This window comes from Schistocerca gregaria, chromosome 7 (genome assembly GCF_023897955.1).
Source record: "Schistocerca gregaria isolate iqSchGreg1 chromosome 7, iqSchGreg1.2, whole genome shotgun sequence".
Classification (NCBI taxonomy): Eukaryota; Metazoa; Arthropoda; class Insecta; order Orthoptera; family Acrididae; genus Schistocerca; species Schistocerca gregaria.
Window position 1 is genome coordinate 498030674 of NC_064926.1, and position 25326 is coordinate 498055999.

Genomic DNA, 25326 nt, shown 5'->3' on the forward strand with positions numbered 1-25326 from the left:
TCTCAAAAAGTACTGAGGGTCTCACTGAGACCTTCATAGGCCATCATTATGTTCCCAACCTAGTACAATAACAAATCTCCTGTACATTATCTTTCCAGTCACCTACCACCTCGCAAAGTCCTACCGTCCGGCCACGGAGCAGCATTCCCCTCATGACTCATTACCACCCATGACTGGAGAAACTGAATTACATTCTCCGCCAGGGTTTCAACTACCACTCGTCGTGCCCTGAAATCATAAATGTGCTACCCATTATCTTTCCTACCCCTCCCACAGTGGTATTCTGCCACCCACCGAATCTACACAATATCCTCGTCCATCCCCACACAACCCCTGCTCCCAAGCCTTTGCCTCATGTCTCATATCTCATATCCCTGTTGCTGAACTAGCAGCAAGACTTGTCCCATTGATCCTCCCACCAGCACATACTCCAATCCAGTCACAAACATCCCTATCCCATCAAAGGCAGGGCTAACTGTGAAACCAGTCATGTGATCTAATGCTAAGCTACAACTGCTGTGCTGTATTCCATGTGGGCATAACATTCTGTCTGCACGAATGGCCCCCGACAAGCTGTGGCCCAGAAACAGATGGACAACCTAGTGCTGTGCACGCCACCCAACACGATGTTCTTTATTTCAATGACTGCTTCACATCCTGTGCCATCTGACTCCTTTTCATCACCAACAGCTTTTCTGATTTGCGCAGGTGGGAACTCTCCCTGAAATATATGCTATGTTCCTGTAACCCTCATGGCCTAAGCCTTCGTTAGTCATTGCCCTTACCCATCTATCCCCTTCCCCGTTCCCAATCCAACACTACCTAGCCCTCCACTCCACCAACACACCCGTAGTCTTTTTACTTATCTCCTTTACTGCAACTCCCCACCCTCCGTATAAGCTCCCAACTGCACCTAACTGCTTTACCCTATCTCCACATCATCCCTGTGCGCTCCAACAAGCAGCACTTTCTGTCTCCTACTCCTAACCTGCTATACCTCCCCCTCCCCAGCCCAGCCTCCTCCTTACCTCCACCACCTGCTTGCCTTTCCCATCATATGCTGCTGCTCTCAGTCTGGCTTCAGCTGCCACAGACTGGTTGTGTGTGTGTGTGTGTGTGTGTGTGTGTGTGTGTGTGTGTGTGTGTGTGTGTTCTGCTGTATGCTGAGTAGCAAATATCCTTCTCATAACATTGTTACATTCCATCCTGAATTTTCCATTGTTTGAATGCTTAGAAATTTGAATCGTTGAGACACAGGGGCTAGGCATATGCCCTTTCTGTGTGATCAAAATGTCAATTTTAGTAGAACATTGTGTTAGAAGCAGTAAAAACAAAGTATTAATGTGACTTAGCATGAATTTATTTTCTAAAAGCCATGAAATTATGTCTTTAACTGCAGGATGTGATAAACTGCCTATGTTTTGTTGCACTCAACACCCCGCACTACCAAGCTAATGTTGTCAGCAAGCAGAAATATTTTAGAATCAATTGTCATAAATATAAGAAGCAGCAGTATGCAGTCCCAGCACCAATCCCTGAGGCAATCCCCCCCCACACTACTTAATCGTGTGCCAGTCTAACACCAACTCACAGAAATTCTCATGACTGTGGAGAACAATCTTTTGCTGTCTGTTCCCAATGTATGAGAGGAACTGACTGTGAGCTACTCCTCTTTTTCCATAATAGACAACTTCTACAGTAATATTTTGTGTTCCACACAATCGAATGCCTAAGTTAAATCAAAGATGTCTAGTGTTCACAACCTTTTGTTTAATTTGTAAAGTGTTTCATCGAGAAAAGAGAATATTGCGTTTTCAGTTGCTAAGTCTCTTCTGAAACCAACATGTATGTTTGACAGCAAATTATGTGAATTGAAATGATCAATCACCCGTATATATACGGCCTTTCATTAACTTTGTCGAACACCAGTCACTCAGAAATAGGTCTACAGCTGTCTGCATTATCCCTTTCTACATTTTTAAAAAGTCGTTTTACTAATGAGATCTTAAATCATTCAGGAAAGTAACCACTGCTAAACGTAAAATTACACATGTGGCTAATTACTGGGCCAACTGCAGCATAATGTTTTGTGTCTTGTTGGATATCTCATCATATCCATGTGAGTCCTTAGTCTTCAGCAATTTGATATTGACTCAATCTCACCCTTTTCAGTCAGTATCATGGAGGTTTATTTCAAATAGGAGTCTTGGCAAGCCATACGATTTCCTGTAGAAACTGAGTTATTATTTAATTCACTGCTATATTCAGAAAGTGATTGTTAAATACTGCACTTACACTGAAATGACAAAGAAACTGGTGTAGGCATGCATATTCAAATACAGAGACATGTAAACAATCAGATTACAGCACTGCGGTCAGCAATGACTATACAAGACAATAAGTGTTTGTCACAATTGTTAGATCAGTTCCTGCTGCAACAATGCAAGGATATCAAGATTTAAGTGAGTTTGAACGTGGTGTTACAGTCAGCACACGAGTGATGGGACACAGCACCTCACAGGTAGCCACGAAGTGGGGATTTTCCCACACGACAATTTCACGAGTGTACCGTGAATACCAGGAATCTGGTAAAACTTCAAATCTCTGACATCGCCGTAAGTGGAAAGAGATCCTGCAAGAACGGGACCAATGATGACTGAAAAGAATTCTCCAATGTGACAGAAGTGCAAACCTTCCACAAATTACTGCAGATTTCAATGTTGGGCCATTAACAAGAGTGAGTGTGCAAACCATTCAATGACACATCATTGATATGGGCTTTCAAAGCCGAAGGCCCACTTGTGTACCCTTGATAACTGCACGACACAAAGCTTTACACATCACCTGGACCCGTCAACACTGACACTGGACTGTTGATGACTGGAAACATGTTGCCTGGTCGGACGAGTTTCATTTCAAATTGTAATAAGCAGATGGATGTTATGGATATGGAGACAACCTCATGAATCCATGAACCTGCATGTCAGCAGGGGACTGTTCAAGATGGTAGAGGCTCTGTAATGGTGTGCGGAGAATGCAGCTGGAGTGGTATGGGATCTCTGATACAGCTAGATATGACTCTGACAGGTGACACATACGTAAACATCCTGTGAGATCACCTGCATCCATTCATGTCCATTGCGCATTTTGATGGACTTGGGCAATTCCAGCAGGACAATGGGGCACCCCAGGCATCCAGAATTGCTACAGAGTGACTCCAAGAACACTCTTCCGAGTTTCAACAATTCTGCTGGCTGCCGAACTCCCAAGATGTGAACATTATTGAGCATATCTGGAATGCTTGCAACATGCTGCTCAGAAGAGATCTCCAACCCCCCATACTCTTACGGACAGCCCTACAAGATTCATGGTGTCAGTTCCCTCCAGCGTTATTTCAGACATCAGCAGAGTCCATGCCAGGACGTGTTGTGGCAAGCCGCGTGCTCATGGGGGCCCTACACGATATTAGGCAGATGTACCAGTTTCTTTGGCTCTTCAGTGTATATCTGACTTATCTGTAACAAAGACATCTTTCTGTGTACCAACCATAGAGCTTCGAACCTGTGCTATTGGCCAGATACTTCCTTCTAGACTGACTATGTGGTTTCAATTTTACCCTGATAATTAGTTATTCTACTCGTGTGCTACATACTTTTTGCCTTCCTATTGATATTTTTAAGTGTCATACAGCACTGTTTGTACTAGACTCCTGCAGCTCAACTGTTATTATCCTTAACATTTTGATGTAATTCCTACTTTTTTCTACATGATATCCTTATCCCATTAGCCAGATATCCAGGTTGCCAGTTAGTGTCAGTACCCTGTTTTAAACATTCTAATGAATCTCAACTTTCAAAGAGCAAGAGAAATGTATTAAGGAAAGCAATGTTTAAAAGTCTCTGCTGGTCCTGGATCAATATTTCTGAGTAGTTTGTAATTATATTTAATGTTTGTGTGTGTGTGTGGGGGGGGGGGGGGGAGGATTTGCACAGAAAACTGTTTTACTAACAGAATGCCCTCTAGTGTTGAAGAATGAACAAAAATGTTGTCATGATCTTTTGCACTCTACTTGGAAAGAATATAGTTCGCATCAAATAATACAAATCTAGATATCTTCCAACTTTCTTTTTCTTGCACAATCACTTTTGAAATTAATATTAAAGTCACCCTCCCCCCATGAACCATGGACCTTGCCGTTGGTGGGGAGGCTTGCGTGCCTCAGCGATACAGATGGCCGTACCGTAGGTGCAACCACAACGGAGGGGTATCTGTTGAGAGGCCAGACAAACGTGTGGTTCCTGAAGAGGGGCAGCAGCCTTTTCAGTAGTTGCAGGGGCAACAGTCTGGATGATTGACTGATCTGGCCTTGCAACATTAACCAAAACGGCTTTGCTGTGCTGGTACTGCGAACGGCTGAAAGCAAGGGGAAACTACAGCCGTAATTTTTCCCGAGGACATGCAGCTTTACTGTATGATTAAATGATGATGGCATCCTCTTGGGTAAAATATTCCGGAGGTAAAATAGTCCCCCATTCGGATCTCCGGGCGGGGACTACTCAGGAGGATGTCGTTATCAGAAGAAAGAAAACTGGCGTTCTACGGATCGGAGTGTGGAATGTCAGATCCCTTAATCGGGCAGGTAGGTTAGAAAATTTAAAAAGGGAAATGGATAGGTTAAAGTTAGATATAGTGGGAATTAGTGAAGTTCGGTGGCAGGAGGAACAAGACTTCTGGTCAGGTGACTACAGGGTTATAAACACAAAATCAAATAGGGGTAATGCAGGAGTAGGTTTCATAATGAATAGGAAAATAGGAATGCGGGTAAGCTACTACAAACAGCATAGTGAACGCATTATTGTGGCCAAGATAGATACGAAGCCCACACCTACTACAGTAGTACAAGTTTATATGCCAACTAGCTCTGCAGATGATGAAGAAATTGAAGAAATGTACGATGAAATAAAAGAAATTATTCAGATAGTGAAGGGAGACGAAAATTTAATAGTAATGGGTGACTGGAATTCGAGTGTAGGAAAAGGGAGAGAAGGAAACATAGTAGGTGAATATGGATTGGGGCTAAGAAATGAAAGAGGAAGCCGCCTAGTAGAATTTTGCACAGAGCACAACTTAATCATAGCTAACACTTGGTTTAAGAATCACGAAAGAAGGTTGTATACGTGGAAGAACCCTGGAGATACTAAAAGGTATCAGATAGATTATATAATGGTAAGACAGAGATTTAGGAACCAGGTTTTAAGTTGTAAGACATTTCCAGGGGCAGATGTGGACTCTGACCACAATCTATTAGTTATGACCTGTAGATTAAAACTGAAGAAACTGCAAAAATGTGGGAAATTAAGGAGATGGGACCTGGATAAACTGAAAGAACCAGAGGTTGTACAGAGTTTCAGAGAGAGCATAAGGGAACAATTGACAGGAATAGGGGAAAGAAATACAGTAGAAGAAGAATGGGTAGCTCTGAGGGATGTAGTAGTGAAGGCAGCAGAGGATAAAGTAGGTACAAAGACGAGGGCTGCTAGAAATCCTTGGGTAACAGAAGAAATATTGAATTTAATTGATGAAAGGAGAAAATATAAAAATGCAGTAAATGAAGCAGGCAAAAAGGAATACAAACGTCTCAAAAATGAGATCGACAGGAAGTGCAAAATGGCTAAACAGGGATGGCTAGAGGACAAATGTAAGGATGTAGAAGCTTATCTCACTAGGGGTAAGATAGATACTGCCTACAGGAAAATTAAAGAGACCTTTGGAGAGAAGAGAACCACGTGTATGAATATCAAGAGCTCAGATGGCAGCCCAGTTCTAAGCAAAGAAGGGAAGGCAGAAAGGTGGAAGGAGTATATAGAAGGTTTATACAAGGGCGATGTACTTCAGGACAATATTATGGAAATAGAAGAGGATGTAGATGAAGACGAAATGGGAGATACGATACTGTGTGAAGAGTTTGACAGAGCACTGAAAGACCTCAGTCGAAACAAGGCCCCTGGAGTAGACAACATTCCATTAGAACTACTGACGGCCTTGGGAGAGCCAGTAATGACAAAACTCTACCAGCTGGTGAGCAAGATGTATGAGACAGGCGAAATACCCTCAGACTTCAAGAAGAATATAATAATTCCAATCCCAAAGAAAGCAGGTGCTGACAGATGTGAAAATTACCGAACTATCAGTTTAATAAGCCATGGCTGCAAAATACTAACGCGAATTCTTTACAGACGAATGGAAAAACTGGTAGATGCAGACCTCGGGGAAGATCAGTTTGGATTCCGTAGAAATGTTGGAACACGTGAGGCAATACTGACCTTACGACTTATCTTAGAAGAAAGATTAAGAAAAGGCAAACCTACGTTTCTAGCATTTGTAGACTTAGAGAAAGCTTTTGACAATGTTGACTGGAATACTCTTTTTCAAATTCTAAAGGTGGCAGGGGTAAAATACAGGGAGCGAAAGGCTATTTATAATTTGTACAGAAACCAGATGGCAGTAATAAGAGTCGAGGGGCATGAAAGGGAAGCAGTGGTTGGGAAAGGAGTGAGACAGGGTTGTAGCCTCTCCCCGATGTTATTCAATCTGTATATTGAGCAAGCAGTAAAGGAAACAAAAGAAAAATTTGGAGTAGGTATTAAAATTCATGGAGACGAAGTAAAAACATTGAGGTTCGCCGATGACATTGTAATTCTGTCAGAGACGGCAAAGGACTTGGAAGAGCAGTTGAACGGAATGGACAGTGTCTTGAAAGGAGGATATAAGATGAACATTAACAAAAGCAAAACGAGGATAATGGAATGTAGTCAAATTAAATCGGGTGATGCTGAGGGAATTAGATTAGGAAATGAGACACTTAAAGTAGTAAAGGAGTTTTGCTATTTAGGAAGTAAAATAACTGATGATGGTCGAAGTAGAGAGGATATAAAATGTAGACTGGCAATGGCAAGGAAAGCGTTTCTGAAGAAGAGAAATTTGTTAACATCGAATATAGATTTATGTATCAGGAAGTCCTTTCTGAAAGTATTTGTTTGGAGTGTAGCCATGTATGGAAGTGAAACATGGACGATAACTAGTTTGGACAAGAAGAGAATAGAAGCTTTCGAAATGTGGTGCTACAGAAGAATACTGAAGATAAGGTGGATAGATCACGTAACTAATGAGGAGGTATTGAATAGGATTGGGGAGAAGAGAAGTTTGTGGCACAACTTGACTAGAAGAAGGGATCGGTTGGTAGGACATGTTTTGAGGCATCAAGGGATCACAAATTTAGCATTGGAGGGCAGCGTGGAGGGTAAAAATCGTAGAGGGAGACCGAGAGATGAGTACACTAAGCAGATTCAGAAGGATGTAGGTTGCAGTAGGTACTGGGAGATGAAGCAGCTTGCACAGGATAGAGTAGCATGGAGAGCTGCATCAAACCAGTCTCAGGACTGAAGACAACAACAACAACAACAACAACAACATTAAAGTCACAACAAAAAACTAATTTTTAGCACTTTCAATACAGTGAGCCAAGAACTCTCTCTAGCTTGAACAGAAATATCCAGAAATCAGAGTTAGGGGACTTATCAATAACTATAGTTAAAAGTAACAGTATTATTTTGGTGTAATGGCTTTTCTTTCGCCCCACAAAACTATCATTAAAAGTGTAGTTTCACTAAATTTCACATTCACTGTATAACATTTAATGAGTTGTTCAGTGTAGTGCTTTCATATTTCGATAGATTCAAATGGAATATCATTTTCCACATATATGGCCACTCTCCCACTCCACAAAGAGCTCTTTTGAAAAATAGCTACCTAATCTGTAGCCCAACATAGGAAGCCTCTAAATTGTGACATTGTTTAAGTGGTGCTAGGATATAACAATTATGTGAAAGTTAGCATCAATAAGCAGTTCAGTAGCTTTATCTCTAATTCCTCTTATAATTTGATGCAATGTGCTAACTGCTCCATTACTCAGATGCCTGACCTTCCTCGAAGGTGGTTCCTTTGTTAAAGAAACTGCCCTTAAGCATGGATACCTATCAGCTGACTTCAGTCTAAAAGAGCTGCAGCTCTAAAACTAATTAACACAGGATTTTTTCCCTGTGTGATCCCACCACTCCCCACTAAAATGTCACCTATAAGCTTCGGCAACCTCCCTTTCCTACACCTATTGAGATACAGGCTTCATCCGGTAAAGACCAATCTCTAGATAGACTCAATTTGCACCACTGTAGTATGAGGCATTTCCTTGGTTATCAGTGCCCTTCCAAGTTTCACGTTAATGCGCCTAACAGTAGTATTAAGGTGATGATGGGTTATTTGTAGAATACTGGGGAAATGCAATCATCCTACAAAGGAGACTGCTTATGAATCACTTGTGTGACCCATTCTAGAACACCACTCAAGTGTGCTGGAGCTGCACCAGATGAACTAACAGGGGATATTGAATGGGTACGGAGAAGGGCAACACGAATGGTCACAGGTTTGTCTGGACTGTGGGAGAATGTCACAAAGATGTTGAAGAAACTTGGTAGACTCTTGAAGATAGACATAAACTGTACTGAGAAAGTCTGCTGACAAAGTTTGAAGAACCAGCTTAAAATGATGACTCTAGGAATATACTATGATGTCCAATATATCACTACAACCCACTATGTATTGCTCACATAGGGACCCTGAGGACAAGATTAGAATAATTACAGCATGCACAGAGGCATCCAAACAACCACTCTTCCCATGCTTCATACAGGAATGTTTTCCGATTATACAAACATTGCAATAAATAGCAAATGATGTGTAGTCTTAGAAAGATCGGCTAATAAAATATTTGTGAACATTAATCACTGGTTCCTAGCCAATTCTTTGTCACTAAACTTTGAAAAAACACACTACATGCAGTTCAGAACTTGTAAGGGGTGTCCCACGAGTATATGCCTAACATACAATGACAAGCAGATAGAAGAAGTGGAGAGTGCTAAATCCTTGGGATTACAACTTGATAATAAATTCAACTGGGAGGAGCACACCACAGAACTGCTGAAGCGTCTGCAATGCAAATTGTGTCAGACAAAGGGGATATAAAAATTAAAAAGCTGGCATACTATGCTTACTTTCATTCCATAATGTCATATGGGATTATTTTTTGGGGTAATTCATAAAGCCAAGCTAAAGTTTTCCGCGCACAAAAATGTGCAGTAAGAGTTATATGTGGTGTGAACTCAAGAACGTCCTGCAGAAGCCTCTTTAGGGAACTAGGGATACTAACTACTGCTTCCCAATATATTTATTCCCTAACGAAATTTGTCATTAAAAATTTATCACTTTTTCAAACAAACAGCTCAATTCATAGAATCAATACTAGAAATAAGAATAATCTTCACAAGGATTTAAAGTCACTTACTCTTGTACAAAAAGGTGTGCATTATACAGGAAGACACATTTTCAATTTAGATTAGATTAATACTTGTTCCATGAATACAACACTTCGTAATGATGTGGAATGTGTCAGATTAATGAAAGGTTTCTATACAAGATATTACACTACACAAAATATCACATGATGCTTTTTTATTTTTTTTTTATTTTTTGTAGGGGTTGGGGAAATTACCCGAGAAGAAAGAGTTGTCATTAAGAAATTCTTTTAATTTCCTTTTAAATGCTATATGGCTATCTGCAGACTTTTGATGCTATTAGGTAAGTGACCAAAGACTTTAGTGACATCATAATTTACCCCCTTCTGAGCCAAAGTTAGATTTAACCTTGAGTAGTGAAGATCATCCTTTATCGTAGTGTTGCAGCCATGTACACTGCTATTATTTTTGAATTCGTTCGGATTGTTAATAACAAATTTCATAAGTGAATATATATATTGTGAGGCTACAGTGAAGATCTCTAGCTCTTTAAATAAGTGTCTGCAGGATGATTTTGGATGAGCCTCGGCAATTATTCTGATTACACGCTTTTGTGCAATGAACACTCTTTTACTCAATGATGAGTTGCCCCAGAATATGATGCCATACGAAAGCAGAGAATGAAAATAGGCGTGGTAAGCTAATTTACTGAGATGTATATCGCCAAAATTTGCAATGACCCTAATAGCATACGTAGATGAATGCAACCGTTTCAGCAGATCCTCAGTGCGTTTTTCCCAGTTCAACCCCTCATCAACGCATACACCTAGAAATTTTGAATATTCTACCTTAGCTACCGATTTCTGATCGAAGTCTATATTTATTACTGGTGCCATTCCATTTGCTGTTGGAACTGTATGTACTGTGTTTTGTTAAAGTTTAATGATTTTCTGAAGAACATCGTTTACAATTTCAGCAGTTAATTTTTGTTTGTTGGGTGTGATAGCTATACTTGTATCATCAGCAAAAGTACCAGCTTTGCATCTTTGTGAATATGGAATGGCAAGTCATTAATATATATATTAAGAACAGCAGAGGACCCAAGACTGGACCTTGCGGCACCCCATTCTTGATTGTTCCCCAGTTTGAGAAATCACCAGCTTTGTGCATATTATGTGAACTGCTTATTTCAACTTCCTGCACTCCAGTTAAGTATGATTCAAACCATTTGAGCGCTGTCCCATTCATACCACAGTACTTGAGGTTATCTAGAAGTATTCCACGATTTACACAATCAAAAGGATTTAAGAATCACAAAAAATCCCAACGGGTGACTTCCGGTTACTCAGAGCATTTAATATTTTATTAGTGAAAGTATATATAGCATTTTCCGTCGAAAAACCTTTCTGGAAACCAAACTGAGATTTTGTTAAAACTTTATTTTTACAATGGTGTGAAGCTACTCTACAATACATTACTTTTTCAAGAATCTTGGATAAGGCAGTCAGAAGAGAGATTGGGCAGTAGTTGTTGACATCAGACATATCCCCCTTTTTATGCAATGGTTTAACAATGACATACTTCAGTATATCTGGGAAATTACCCTGCTTTAGAGAGCTATTACACATGTGGCTAAGAATACCACTTATCTCTTGGGAACAAGTTTTTATTATTCTGCTGGAAATGCCATCAATTCCGTGTGAGCTTTTATTCTTGAGAGAGTTTATTATCTTTATAATTTCAGAAGGAGAAGTGGGTGGAATTTCAATTGTATCAACTGGTGTGGGTAAGGCCTCTTCCATTAACTGCCTTGCTTCTTCTAATGAACATTTAGATCCTATTTTCTCTACAACATTTAAAATATGATTATTCAAAATGTTTTCGACTTCCAGCTTGTTGTTTGTCAAGTTTCCATTCCCTTTGATGGTAAGGCCGTCATCTTGTACTCTTGGCTGCCCTGTCTCCCTTGTAATAATATTCCAAATTGTTTAGATTTTGTTATCAGACATTATGCCCATGCTTCTGGATTTTTAATAACCTTTCTTAATGTCTCCCAGTAGTTTTTATAATATTTGGCTGTTTCTGGGTCATTACCCTTTCTTGTTGTTAGATACAGTTCCCTTTTGTGGTTACAAAGTATTTTTATTCCTTTAGTAAGCCAAAGTTTTTTGCGTGGTTTCTTATAATTAGATTTAACTACTTTCTTGGGGAAACAGTTTTCAAATGCTCTTACAAGTGTATCATGAAATAAGTTATATTTTAAATTAGCATCGGGTTCCTTGTACACCTCATCCCAGTCTAATTGTTTAAGATTTTCTCTGAAATTTCTAATTGTTGAGTCATTAATGGAACGCACAACTTTGGAGGGTAGTTTTGAATTACTGAATGGAGCTATGTCATATACTGTAACTAGCTGAGCACCATGATCAGAGTAGGAAAATTAATCACAGATGTCAAATTGAAAGAACCGAGCAAGACTTCCAAGTCATTCTTCCTATTAAACTCTTTCAGTGAATCAACACTGAAGTCCCCACAAATAATAATTTGCTTTCCCCTATCTGACAGATAGCACAACAAGGCATCCAAGTTTTCCAGGAATAAATTACAGTTTCCTGAAGGGGACCTATATACTGTTACAATTATAAAAGAGCCCTCCTGCAGTTTAAGTTGACAGACACATGCTTCTATATGTTGCCCTAGACAAAACTTTTTTGTATCTAAGCATTTTACACAGTGATAACTTTTGACATATATGGCAACTCCTCCTCTCACCTTATTCTCTCTACTCTTATGTGCAGTTAGTTTATAACCACTGATATTTACCTTTTCCATACCAGACACAATGTGATGCCCAGACAGGCATAGTATATCTATTACATTATCAGATTCAATGTCATCTAAACAAACCAGGAGTTCATCTACTTTATTCTACAATCCCGGAATATTTTGGTGAAAAATGGTAACATTATTTTTTACTTTAATTTTGTGAGAATCTACTTTTTTCTTTAATCCACCAATATTGTGGTTAAATATGGTATCACTATTATTTACTTTCCTGTTGTGAGAATTTTGTGTGTTTTGGATCTCTTTAGCACCTGCCTGCCTGAACTTCTCATTGGACACTGATATTACTCTAAAAAAAGAGGTATATCCATGAGTACTAGTGCTCCCCCTTATGGATTTCACTAACAAACCTGCCAGTTTACCCTTCCCTTTCCTATTGAGGTGTACACCATGCCTTGCGAAATCCCCCCTATCAATAGCCTCGACAGGAACCAATCCAATGTTTGACAGAGTGGCCACCCTACGCAACTGATCCAACTCCATATTTACCCTCCTGACAGAGCAATTCAACTGGGACCGATCATGCCGCACGAAAGCAGGCACCAGCACGACTATTTTCACCAGGTCACACTCAACACACTATCAATACTCTTTCTCACTCCACCCACTACCATCACATGATCCTGCTTTGTGAAACCCTTGCACAAGGAACCTATATCCTCTATCACATGGCTAAGACATGCACTTAGCTTGAAAAAGTTCGTGACCTGGTACTTGTCACCTAATTTTTGCTGCAAAATCTGGCCCACACCTCTTCCATGGCTGCCAGCAGCCATAAAAAGCTTAACAACCAATGAAATTCAGTTTAAGAGAAGCCTAAAGGTTTATTGGTGGCCAACTCCCTCTACTCCATTGATGAATTTCTCAGTAGAACCAACTGATAACTCCTACATAATTTCAATGCAGTAATGTGTTCATTGCAAATAAGTGTGTGTGTGTGTGTGTGTGTGTGTGTGTGTGTGTGTGTGTGTGTAAGTGCAATCTAACTTCTGCATCATTTCAGTGCAGTAATGTATTCATTATAAATAGTAGTTCTATTAACATATTTATTACCTTATAAATAAATAAAACTTTATTTATTTTAAATTCAGTGCATTACTGTTTGTAAAATGATGCTTTCATATAGTATTCATTAAAAAGATGACAATCATTCCACTTGGGACCTGTGGAAGGTACATTAGCTTATTTGTTTCAGTTGTAAATATTTGTCATGTATTATTGTTTTTCCAACATGTTCTACATCCTGGAGAACCTCCTCATTACAGATCAATTGGAATGAAAGTAAATTTAATCTAATGGGAAGAAACACTAATAACTGGTACAATAGGACATATCCTCCAACAGGCACTTCACGGTGGTTTGCAGAGTATAGATGTAGATGTAGAACAATCGTAGCACTGCAACAGCTGCACGAGGTACACATTTGTGCCACCAGTTTGAATAGCTATACTTTCCAGGTCATCACCCATGTTATATTCCCTGTTCCTATCCAGATTATCCCCAGCTCAACCCACAATAACTATCTGACCCTCTTTTGTAACATTCCTACAAAACTTCCTTATGTTAACAGTCACCTGAAACAACCCTGCACTAAGCTTTGCAATGTTGATGACGTGGTACTCACTCCTCAACACTTTCTGCAACTGTTGGCTTAGACCTCTGCCATGAGAAGTATCTAACAGCACAAGAGCTTCTCTCCTCTAAACTCTCAGTTGGCCAAATCCATTGGTGGTACGCCCAGTGAAACTGGGCACCCTTTTCACCACTTGCTAGTTCCCATTCTCCAGCTCCCTTCTCTCTCTTCTTCATATTTAGCCCCTCTCTCGTGTTTTCTAACCGCAATTGAAGGGCACAGGCTTTACACTTCTGCTCCTGTCTTAACTTATTTCTGCTTCAAATTCTGTAGCTCTGGGAGAGGACATCCATAGAATGCCCACTGGCTTCCCCACAGCAATCATCCCACTGAAAATAATTTCCACAAATTTTGTACCACAACTACAAAACCTATGACAAAGCCCACACCTCTCACTCATGGTAAAAATTTTACAGTTGTCAGAAAATTGATATGCCTACATTACCTAAGTTATGCTACTACAGTAAAATGATTTTATGCACTAACAGCACAATTACAAAAAGTGTAGCTATTGCTATTAACACTGATACTTCACTACTAACGCTATTACCACAACTATTTATTTAGTACGAAACTTATTGTACATGGAAAAGTACGTTTGTTCCTTAAGTGCAACAAAAATTAAACTGTTAAGTATTTATGTTGCCAGCAACACATATTCAGTACATAGGACGAAAATTTAGTAACTGAAATTTCATGTAAGCCTCATACAATAGAGAAGAAACTGACAGCTGGGATGATTTAACAACACTAATAATAATAATAATAAGAGCAAGTTGCTCATAAGTCAGAAAGAGCAACGCCAAAGTCACTGCCTCACTGACAGTAAAAGTTTAACAGACTCAAGACAAGCATAAGGTGTAATATTACACTGGCCAAGGTGAGGACAGCAAGCTTCTTGTATCAGTCTCTTTTTCCTTATTTTTCAGAAGGAATGTTTAGAATTCTTGCAGTGGGGCAAAACTCTATGCAGATGGTAGTCATTTAAGTTACTTCTCAAATAAAAAGATCACGTCATGCTCACTTCTTGTTCATTGAAACGATTGGACGTCTTCAGTCTGTGTTCTCTCATTGTATTTGATTGGTCATCTTGGTCTTCAGTCTATGTAGTTGATTTTGTTTGCAAATAAGTTGCTTTGAAGCAACAATCCCTTTATGCTGCCAACTAAGGTACATATCTGAAACATTCTGGCAGATTAAAACTGTGTGCCCGACCGAGAATCGAACTCGGAACCTTTGCCTTTCGCGGGCACACTCCGCTGCAGAGTGAAAATCTCATTCTGGAAACATCCCCCAGGCTGTGGCTAAGCCATGTCTCCGCAGTATCCTTTCTTTCAGGAGTGCTAGTTCTGCATGGTTCGCAGAAGAGCTTCTGTAAAGTTTGGAAGGTAGGAGACGGATACTGGCAGAAGTAAAGCTGTGAGTACCGGGCGTGAGTCGTGCTTTGGTAGCTCAGTTGGTAGAGCACTTGCCCGCGAAAGGCAAAGGTCCCGTGTTCGAGTCTCGCTCGGGCACACAGTTTTAATCTGCCAGGAAGTTTCATATCAGCGCACACTCCGCTGCAGAGTGAAAATCTCATTCTGGAAGGTACATATCTATTTCAAAAGGTAGTTTCAAGAGAAGAGGTCTGTAAATTTAACAGTAAAATTTTCAAGAAATTACATCAAGTTTCAGAACAAAATAATCTGCTTACCAATTTGTTTGCCCTACAGATAACGCAATCATAGACAGAAGATACAGGCTGAAATACCGATAGCTGACTTACAGTACTGATAAAAGAATTTCAAGCAATAGTCCCTATTTGTCAGACTGTCACAGGAATACACAGGGCAGGGCATATCAAGTTCAAATGCTACACAAAGATGAGGCAACTGGATCAAACGCAGAATCAGTACTGATTATGCAAGAGAACTAACCCTTTTATCTGCAGTTGCTGGCACAAGTTAATTACTAAGGGAATGTTTGTCACTGAAATGAACAGAGATTTGGAAAACTCTGTTAAGTATGAGTACTTTAGCTCCATATGATGGTGTTGCCGTAACTGTACCTTACTGAAACAAAATGATCAGTTGATCTACAGTTTACCATTTGTTTTGATGGACTGTGGAAGACATCAGTAGTATCTGTAGGCCTATCACATTCTGTGATGTCAGAATACATTGTACCAAAGGATCACCATACCACAGAATCTGATAAATTATAGTGTTGAATATGTAGGTATAACATCCTATTTATGTTATCAGTGTGGGTTAAAACCATATTTTTATTTCCTATTTGTTTTGATCAATGTACTGTACATGCAACGAAATATATGGTTGCTCTGCTGATATCCACACAGTTTCAACAAAATTTCACTGCTTTCACAGAAACTACAGTTTTAATGGGCTGACATGTAAAGATAGGATACCTATTGGAGTTTTCTCCCTCAGCTTCTTTGCCATTCTCTCTGTCTTTGAACATGCTGGCTCCTTCTCAGGTTTTGTCGATGCACTTCTCTGCAGAATACCTGAAAAGATACAATAAAACTTCAATAATCATATTCTCCCTGAAATTATTACATATGATTGTGCACTACAACAACTTTAATGTAGATGTCTAGAGCAGAATATGACTTTATAAAACAGTTCTAGTTATGGTGGAAAATTCTGAAGAAACTGAAGACTTTAACTTGTGGTGACTACTGTATGCAATAAATAATCCAATTATGCTAGCAACTTTAACTTATTTGTTAGTTAATGGAAACATCATTCACAGAATTGTTTGCATTAACGCTATGTTTCACTTGGGCTGAAATACAGAAACATGTGTAATTTAAAATAAGACATTATTTAATACATGATAACTTGTATTCCATTAGAAATATATTCCCATAATGAAAAATGTTTGCTTATTTTATATGAAATCCATTTTACAATATTTATTTTACTTGGTGACAGTCATTTGAAATACCAGTTAACTCTCACAGTATGAACGTACTCTGCACATTTAGTGTCTATACATAGCCTTTTTTTTTGTGATGTATAAACATTGTACGAGTTTCTCATTACAGAATTAGGAATACTATGACAATATGTATATTCTGCTCTATGATCTTCCCACATTCACTACTACATGAAACAGTAAGGGTGTAGTGCAGTAGTGTTTTTGACACAGTACTGTAGGAATGGTGATGCCTTTATTAATCATTACATGGGAGTTTTATGAGACTCTGGAAACCAAGTGATACTATACTGTCAAGACACATTTACTTTCTGTGAGCAACTGAAGACAAACCAATGCTATCCATTTGTGTGCTCTGTATACATTGTCTGGGATAGCCTGCTTACTGACAATTGACGTTATCCATCACGCTATAAGCACCAGTGCCAACAACTACTGTGCTGTTCTATGTATACTATGCTGCGTAATTAACCTATCGTATTGACCCACGAGATCCAAGAATCAAAACATCCCAACTTCAATTACAGAATCAAAACATCCCAACCTCAATTACGTATGACCACATTTCATATAATTATTCTGCAAACTATTGTGAATTAATTTGCAATTTAAGTTATGCATCTACTTAATCTTGTTGTAGGACAATCCTCTCTTTGTCAGTTAAATCGCCGTCTTTTTTCAGCAGCATCAAATTCCAGAATGCTAAGCCTAGGTAGAGTGCTATCACATAATTGAGTTATATGTAGCACAGACAGTAAAGATTTGCGAAATGGTAGCTGACGTACTGTACACTTTTAACTGTCAACTCAATGTGCGTAATGAGTTCTAATTGGTCGTAGTACATTCAAATAAGTGAGGTAACCAATACATGTGCGAGATGTGATGTGCAAAGCATTTACAGTGGTTATCAAACAAGTTTTCCATTGGCAACTTCCCCAAGATTTCGAACAGTATTTGTACATTACTTTATACATAGGGCAAACTGGTTTTGCAAAATTACATTTTCTTGCTCATTGATTTTCTGGCAATTACATCACACATTTTTATTTCGTTTCGAAAGTAGTGTTACTTCCTATGCCTGGTATATTATTTTCATAAAAAAATAATGCGATAAGCTGCTCAATTATAACGTACTGTTGATCCGTAAGCCAGCTGCTACAACAAAAACGTTCGTCTGCTGAAACACAAAAACATTCGCCCTGAGCGCCATTCTCTAATCACAGCGGTCAGCGAGGTTACATATATACATTACATAATTACATCAACCATTGTTTCATAGACCATGAATACGACATTTCATAATGATTTGGAACGTGTCATTTTAACATAATTTTTCTTCACACCAAATAATTAATTTTTATTCCTTTTTTTATTTTATTTATTTTTTCACAGTTACTACTTCATATGTAAGGATTCATCTCTTGAGTAGGAGTAGTTGTCATTCAGAAATTCCTTTAATTTGCTTTTCAGTGTTGGTTGGCTATGTGTCAGACTTTTCATACTATTTGGCAAATGACCAAAGATTTTTGTGGCAGCATAATTCACCCCATTCTGTGGAAAAGTGAGATTTAATCAAGAACAGTGAAGATCATCATTTCTTCTAGTGTTGTAGCTATGCACTTCGCTGTTATTTGTGAATCCGGATGGGTTATTAATGACAAATTTCATAAGTGAATATATTTATTGCGAAGGTACTGTGAATATCCCGAGTTCCTTAAATAAATGTCTGCACAGTGATCTTACGACGAATCCAAAGATAATAATTTTTCAAAATTGGTTCAAATGGCTCTGAGCTCTGTGGGACTAAACATTTATGCTCATCAGTTCTCTAGAACTTAGAACTACTTAAACCTAACTGACCTAAGGACATCACACAACACCCAGCCATCACGAGGCAGAGAAAATCCCTGCCCCGCCGGGAATCGAACCCGGGAACCCGGGCATGAGAAGCGAAAACGCTACCGCACGACCACGCGATGCGGGCAATAATTTTTCAGTACTGTGTTTTTATTTTATTCGCTTCTAGACTAAAAACTTTGTAGCCACAGCAATTTAAGTGTATTGATACACATACACACAGCAAGGTTGGTTGGTTGGTTGGTTGATTTGGGGGAGGGAACCAAACAGCGAGGCCATCAGTCTCATCGGATTGGGGAAGGATGGGGATGGAAGTCTTCTGTGCCCTTTCAAAGAGACCATCCTGACATTTTCCTGAAGCGATTTAGGGAAATTATGTAAAACCTAAATCACGATAGCCGGATGCGGGTTCGAACCGTCGTCCTCCTGAATGTGAGTCCCGTGTGCTAACTGCTGCGCCACCTAGCTCAGTCATAGCAAGGTAACATTTGTTCTCCTTCATGCACGTATGTCTACAGATCGAGATGTTGTACTCATATTACAAAGACACAGTTGACAGCTACCCACTTAGTTGTTAATGCATTTCTTTAGTTAAGTTCAAATGTCACAATTCAATTTCAATTTTTATGTCTTTTTTAGCTATAAATCTGGATACAGCATCGTAGGTCCTCCTGGTTGTGTCTCCGAGAATTTGGATCATGGAAAGTGGTTGGCAGTGACAGAGTCTTAAGAGCACCTTTAAAAAGTTGGCTTTGCCTTTCTCTCAACGGCTACACTCAAATAACATGTGATTTATATCACCAATTGTTTCTTCTTCACACTGACAGTAGGGTGTCTACAATATGCTGATTCTACGTAAAGGCCCATATACTATGGCCATCGCGTCACGTCACGCCCCGTCCCATCAAAACATTCAGTTCATTTCAAATGATGGCATCCATAATGGCCAACCTGTCACAGCGCCGTCAAGGTTACTCGAGAATAAAGTTTTGATGGCTGATGTCATCCATCCTTTGTTGACCACATGATTCCCAAGCTCATTTCCTCGCGATTCACAACGATGTACACATCTCCATATTTCATTTTGTCATGGTTTACATGGTTGCTATCAATTGTCTGTTGTTATTTGTTTTTGTTATTTGCTTTCAATTGTTGTTTCGTTATTTCTTTTGTTAAAATTTGTAATTTTATGAAAAATACGAAAGATTAATTGAAGCAGTGAGGCAACAGTCTGAATTGTATGACATCAGCAATGTACTAAATTACTTGCCAACTACTGCATTTATAAAGCGGATTTTTATGCATACCAGTACCATATTTAATATTATACAATGAAATGACTTGCAATAGGATGCAACGTGAAGTGAAAAAAGTGCTGTGGGTGGAATCAGATTGCTGGCTGGGGTGGCTGAGCGGTTCTAGGAGCTACAGTCCTGAACCATGTGACCGCTATGGTCGCAGGTTCGAATCCTGCCTTGGGCATGGATGTGTGTGATGTCCTTAGGTTAGTTAGATTTAAGTAGTTCTAGGGGACTGATGACCTCAGATGTTAAGTCCCATAGTGCTCAGAGCCATTTGAACCATTTTTTGGAATCAGATTGATTAGTGAGTGGAATTTATTTGTATGTTGTCAGGCATTTGTAATGTTTCATAAAGAAATGGACAGAAAGCTTCAGACACTGAAACAGTGGCAAAATGTATTCATCAGCTAATGTGCTAGAGTTGTTTGTTTAAATATATGTTAATGGCGGACTTATTTATTGTTAAGTAGCTGTCTGAATTGTGTGTGAAACAATTCTGCAAGCATTATTGGTCAACGTTTATGTGGTTTCACTCCCCCCCTCCACTCACCCACATACAAATAAGGCACTTGAACTATTAGAAGCTAGAAGATGGAAAGAAAACCCATAGCCAACGACCTTTCCGCAGCGGTAACATCAGTTCCTGCCAGATCACCAAAGTTATGCACTGTTGGGCTGGGATAGCACTTGGATGGATGACCATCCGGTCTGCCAAGCGCTGTTGGCAAACGGGGTGCACTTAGCCCTTGTGAGGCAAACTGGGGAGCTACTTGACTGAGAAGTAGTGGCTCTGGTCTCGGAAACTGACATACAGCTGGAAGAGCGGTGTGCTGACCATATGCCCCTCCATATCCGCATCCAGTGACGCCTGTGGGCTGAGGATGACACGGCGGCCAGTCGGTACTGTTGGGCCTTCATGGCCTGTTTGGGAGGAGAGAGAGGAAAAACCCATAAATCCTGAAGGGAGAATTATTGAGGGAGACATGAATTCGCACTGGACTGATAACTAAACTTAAACGAACCCATTTCTGATGGGAGGTGATGTCAGCTTGCAACACTGTGTTCCTTTTGGTAAATCTGGGTGAAATGTGATGCAACAAATGAAAAAAATAGTGCTTCCATTTTCTAAAATACTTATAAAATGCATATTCCTCGAGCCCCTTGTACAGCGTACGAAATTCTGCTTCCGTATCACACAATGACGTTTAGAGACCCACACTCTTTTCTGCATTGTTTTGTCTTCCTTCAATAATATACAAGCTATTCCTGCAAGCTGCAATTCGTGGGTAAAAACCGTTGAAAATCATCTTGCGAAGATCGCAATTGCAACGAAAAAACAGTTGAAGGCAGCCATGGTAGTTGAGATCAAGTGACCTGAATTGACTTGACATGCGGTGACGTGACGGACAATGTGAACACACATTGACGTGATGGTCTGGTGACGTAACGGTACCGAGACGGCCACAGTGAATTGGCCTCAAAAGTACAGGGAAATATTCATGACTGAGAAGCATTCTCACAAGCCATGCTGTGGGAACAAGAGACCGACCAGTGAAGTGCATTGTTTATTCCTTGGAAGAGTAGCTTATTCCTATGGTTTGACGTTTGGTTTATTCTTTGTTTTTTGTTTAGAGCTGTAATTCTGATTGTAATCCAATAAAATAAATGTCTCTCATTGTAAGCATATGTGGGTTTGATTTCTGATATACATAACTGGTGACCCTGAAAACAAGAACAGTTTAAATTGCAATAACGTTTTTTTTTTTTTTCGGGTTACATCCGTTGAACATGGAAGGCGCAAATAATTGTTTACAAACAATTGCTGACGAGATCCTGCAGCTGCAAAAAGAAACCGAAGTTTTAGAACAGTCGACGTTCATAAACGACAGTAAGACGGACACAATGAGATCACAAAGTCTAGCGATAGCTGCAGCACCACGAACGCTTACCCGCACCGAACATTTTGCTCGTGCCGATTCGTTCTTGCAAAACACGCCGCGCCTACAATTCTGGGCACCTCCATTTACGTCCGCACAACCGGACATGCGGTTTGCGAACTCGGAAAACATTTTCGCACAACCACGGATCACAGGAGTCCGTGAACGATTTACGCTGGCAATTAGCAATTTGGACCAGAGAGCGACGACAATAGCTTTCGATGTGATTCTACACCCACCCCAACAACAAGCATACCACTCGCTGCACGAAGTTGCCTGAGTAGAGGATTTCAAAAGTGTTGTACCAGGAGAAATGTGGGGATAGAAAGCCGTCGGAATTTTGGAGGCATTGGCGAGCGGTAGTGGACTGTAGCGTAATATCTAATGAGTTGCTGCTACATATCTGGCGACAACAGCTTCCGTTTCAAGTACAATTGACATTAATAGTGCATGACAGACAACCGTTGTATAAATTCCAGCAAGTAGCTGATAAAACATATGCCACATTGGAGTCAACCACTGTGAAATGCGTACCAGCGACAAATACGAGCGTCACAACAGAATGTGACAAACACGTATTGCAGTTTTTGAAGGAGCCGATACTGTGCCACCGCATCTTGTCGACGATCGCTGGACATCGCTGGGAAAGACTGAGGATTACGGATCACAATGGGAAGAATTATTACGCAGTTGCAGAACTTGGAGTTACGGACGGACACCAATAAGAGGACGCAGTCGTGTCGTTCATCGAACCTACAGACGTTAGACAGAACCTGATGTCAAACTACTGCCGATGATATCTGCTGATACCACAGACGTTTCGGCGCCAGTGCTACAAAATGCACGAAACCATATGAGTACCCAAATGGCAAGGGCAGTCCGAATTAGGCGCCACGGGCTGCGACATTCGCAAACGGCGCCGCTGACGTAAGAGGACTGATTGGCACACGCGCAGATGGGCACACGGCAAAGGTAAGGCCCATGATGGCATGCTTACTACTTTTCCGACGAGTCGTGGCACGAAATCGTGTCAGTTGCACGCGATTGATAAGATTTTAGGCTTAAGATTTTTAATAGACCCTGGTTCGGAAGTCAGCACCCTTCCGTTTACAGGCAGAGTTAAGACGACAATGCAGGAGCCCTTACAGTTGTTAGCCGTGAACAACTCCAGCATCAAAACCTATGAGAGCAAAGACATGACGATAGACACTGGTTTTCCTACTCAATACAGTTGGCGTTTCGTGGTGGCAGACATTACACAACTCATGTTAGGTGCTGATTTTCAGTCGCACTTTATACTGGCTGTAGACTTGACAAATGCCTACCTTATAAGCGGGACAAATGTGAAAAAGTAAAGGCAATTCAGAGAGGTTCTGTCGACAATGTAATAGAAGTAACTAATGGTTCATGTAAAGAGTCAATCCCGCATACATCCGTGCAGCTAAGCAGTGTTAAACATAATACAGTGTATTATATACGCACGACACCAGGTCCACCGGTTTCACAACTCGTCGTTAGAATAGCTGCAGAACGATTGGCTGAGACTCTGGCGATATTTGAGGATATGTTCCATGCTGGTGGTATGAAGGTCAGATAGCCCATAGTAATCCCCATTACACCTAGTGCCCAAAAAGGACGGCACATGGCACCTCTATGGCGATTACTGTAGGCTGAACACAAGAACAGTCCCAGATAAGTACCTGATACCTAATATTCAAAAATTTACCTATTCTCTGTGCGGTGCAAAAGTTTTCTCAGTGTTGGATTGCCTGTAAGTTTACAATCTGATCCCATTGGCGCATACCGATGTTGCAAAGACAGCAGTTATTACACGTTTCGGTCTGTTCGTGATTTTGTTTATGCCATTTGGTCTTAAAAACACAGCCCAAACCTGGCAGAGATTGCCATTTTGCTCCGCGTATTCAGATGACATATTAATATATGACAAACACATACATGTAGTGCAACAGAGGTTGTGTAACTATGGAATGGTACTAAATGAAGACAAGTCCGTTACCCGTAAAAGCGAGGTAACTTTCCTAGGCCACAAAGCCTCGGTCGATAGGATCCGAGCTTTGCCTGAAAAGATTGCCACATTGCGTAGTCTACCAAAGCTAACTGACTATAAGCAAGACGATTTTTAGGCATGGCAAATTTTTACTGCCGTCATTTGCCGGTAACAGCTGCCACCCAGGTACCACTAACGGACGCGCTAGCTGGTAAGAATGCCATGAGCAAGTGACTTTTACAATGGACACCAGAAATGAGTATTGCATTCAGCCAATTACAAAATAGACTTGAAGATATAGTGTTGCTTGCCCACCCTGAATACTGTGGTCGTCGCCAGCCAGGTCGAAAGTGGAGCAGCACTACACCAAGAAGTGAAAGGAGGCTTTTTTTTCCAGAGAAGCTACAGCACAGACAGACAAAATGGAGTGCTTATGATAGGGAGTTACTGGCGATATATGACAGTGTGAGAAGTTTTCGCCCTTGCATTGAAGCCCAATCAGTGACAATTTTCACAGATCATAAATCAATCGTGTCAGTATTCCCCAACATCAGCGGCAAACTTTCGCCACGACAGTTCCGACACATAGAGTTCGTCAGCCAATCCACTATGGACATACCGCATATTAGAGGTGCAGAGAACATAACTGCCAATTATTTTTCTCGAGTATGCCGCTCAGTCAGCATCTTAAATTACGACGACTTCGCCACAGCACAAGAGAGAGATCAAGAGTTACAAGACTTACTAACATATCGGCATACAGGACTGTGGCTGGAACAAACAGAAGTGCCAGGAAACAAGATAAAAATGTGGTGTGACGCATCACAACAGAGGCCACGGCCCTACATTATGCAGCACATCCGCAAAATGGCTTTTGACAGTGTCCACAACTTAGCAACCCAGGTGTAAACCCCACTATCAAGTTGCTAACTGAGTGGTTTGTGTGTCCATAGATTCAAAAGGATGCCAGGAATTAGAGTTGCTTGCGTCTTCAGTGCCAGCGTTGTAAAGTAGGACGACATGTTCATGCAGAGGTGAGAAATTTTGCAGGCTCGCCGACAAGGTTTGGTCACGTTCACCTTGACATAGTTGGACCACTTCCACCCTCAGAGGGCTATAAATACTTGCTCACGCCATTAGACAGATGCACAAGATGGGTAGAGGCTGTACCAGTGACAGATGTACCAGCTGAGACAATAGCAATGGCATTTGTTGAACATTGGTTAACATGTTTCGGATGCCTCCTACATATTACAACAGATCAGGGTCGACTGTGTGGATTCCACCGTCGATTGTGTGGACTCCAGTGTCACCACACAACCAATTATCACCCAGTAAGCAACAGGTTGGTGGGTTGGTGGAAAGGTGGCACAGAACACTGAAGGCGGCCCCCATGTGTCACCGACAGAGTTGGACAGAGGCGCTACCACTAGTACCTCTAGGTTTACAGACTGTGTAT

At 40.4% G+C, this 25326-nt stretch overlaps 1 protein-coding gene across 1 annotated transcript in view; it reads right to left on the reverse strand.

Moving 5' to 3' along the window:
• The window catches only part of LOC126281661 (succinate dehydrogenase assembly factor 4, mitochondrial-like), a 38015-nt gene extending 19997 nt beyond the window's left edge, over positions 1 to 18018 (reverse strand). The window contains exons 1-2 of the mRNA XM_049980808.1: positions 17899 to 18018; positions 16232 to 16330 (exon numbers count right to left, since the gene is read on the reverse strand). Of these exons, the coding sequence (XP_049836765.1) occupies positions 16232 to 16330; positions 17899 to 17974 (175 nt within the window). The 5' untranslated portion in view covers positions 17975 to 18018. The remainder of the gene's footprint in view (positions 1 to 16231; positions 16331 to 17898) is intronic.
• Between the last annotated feature and the right edge of the window lie 7308 nt (positions 18019 to 25326).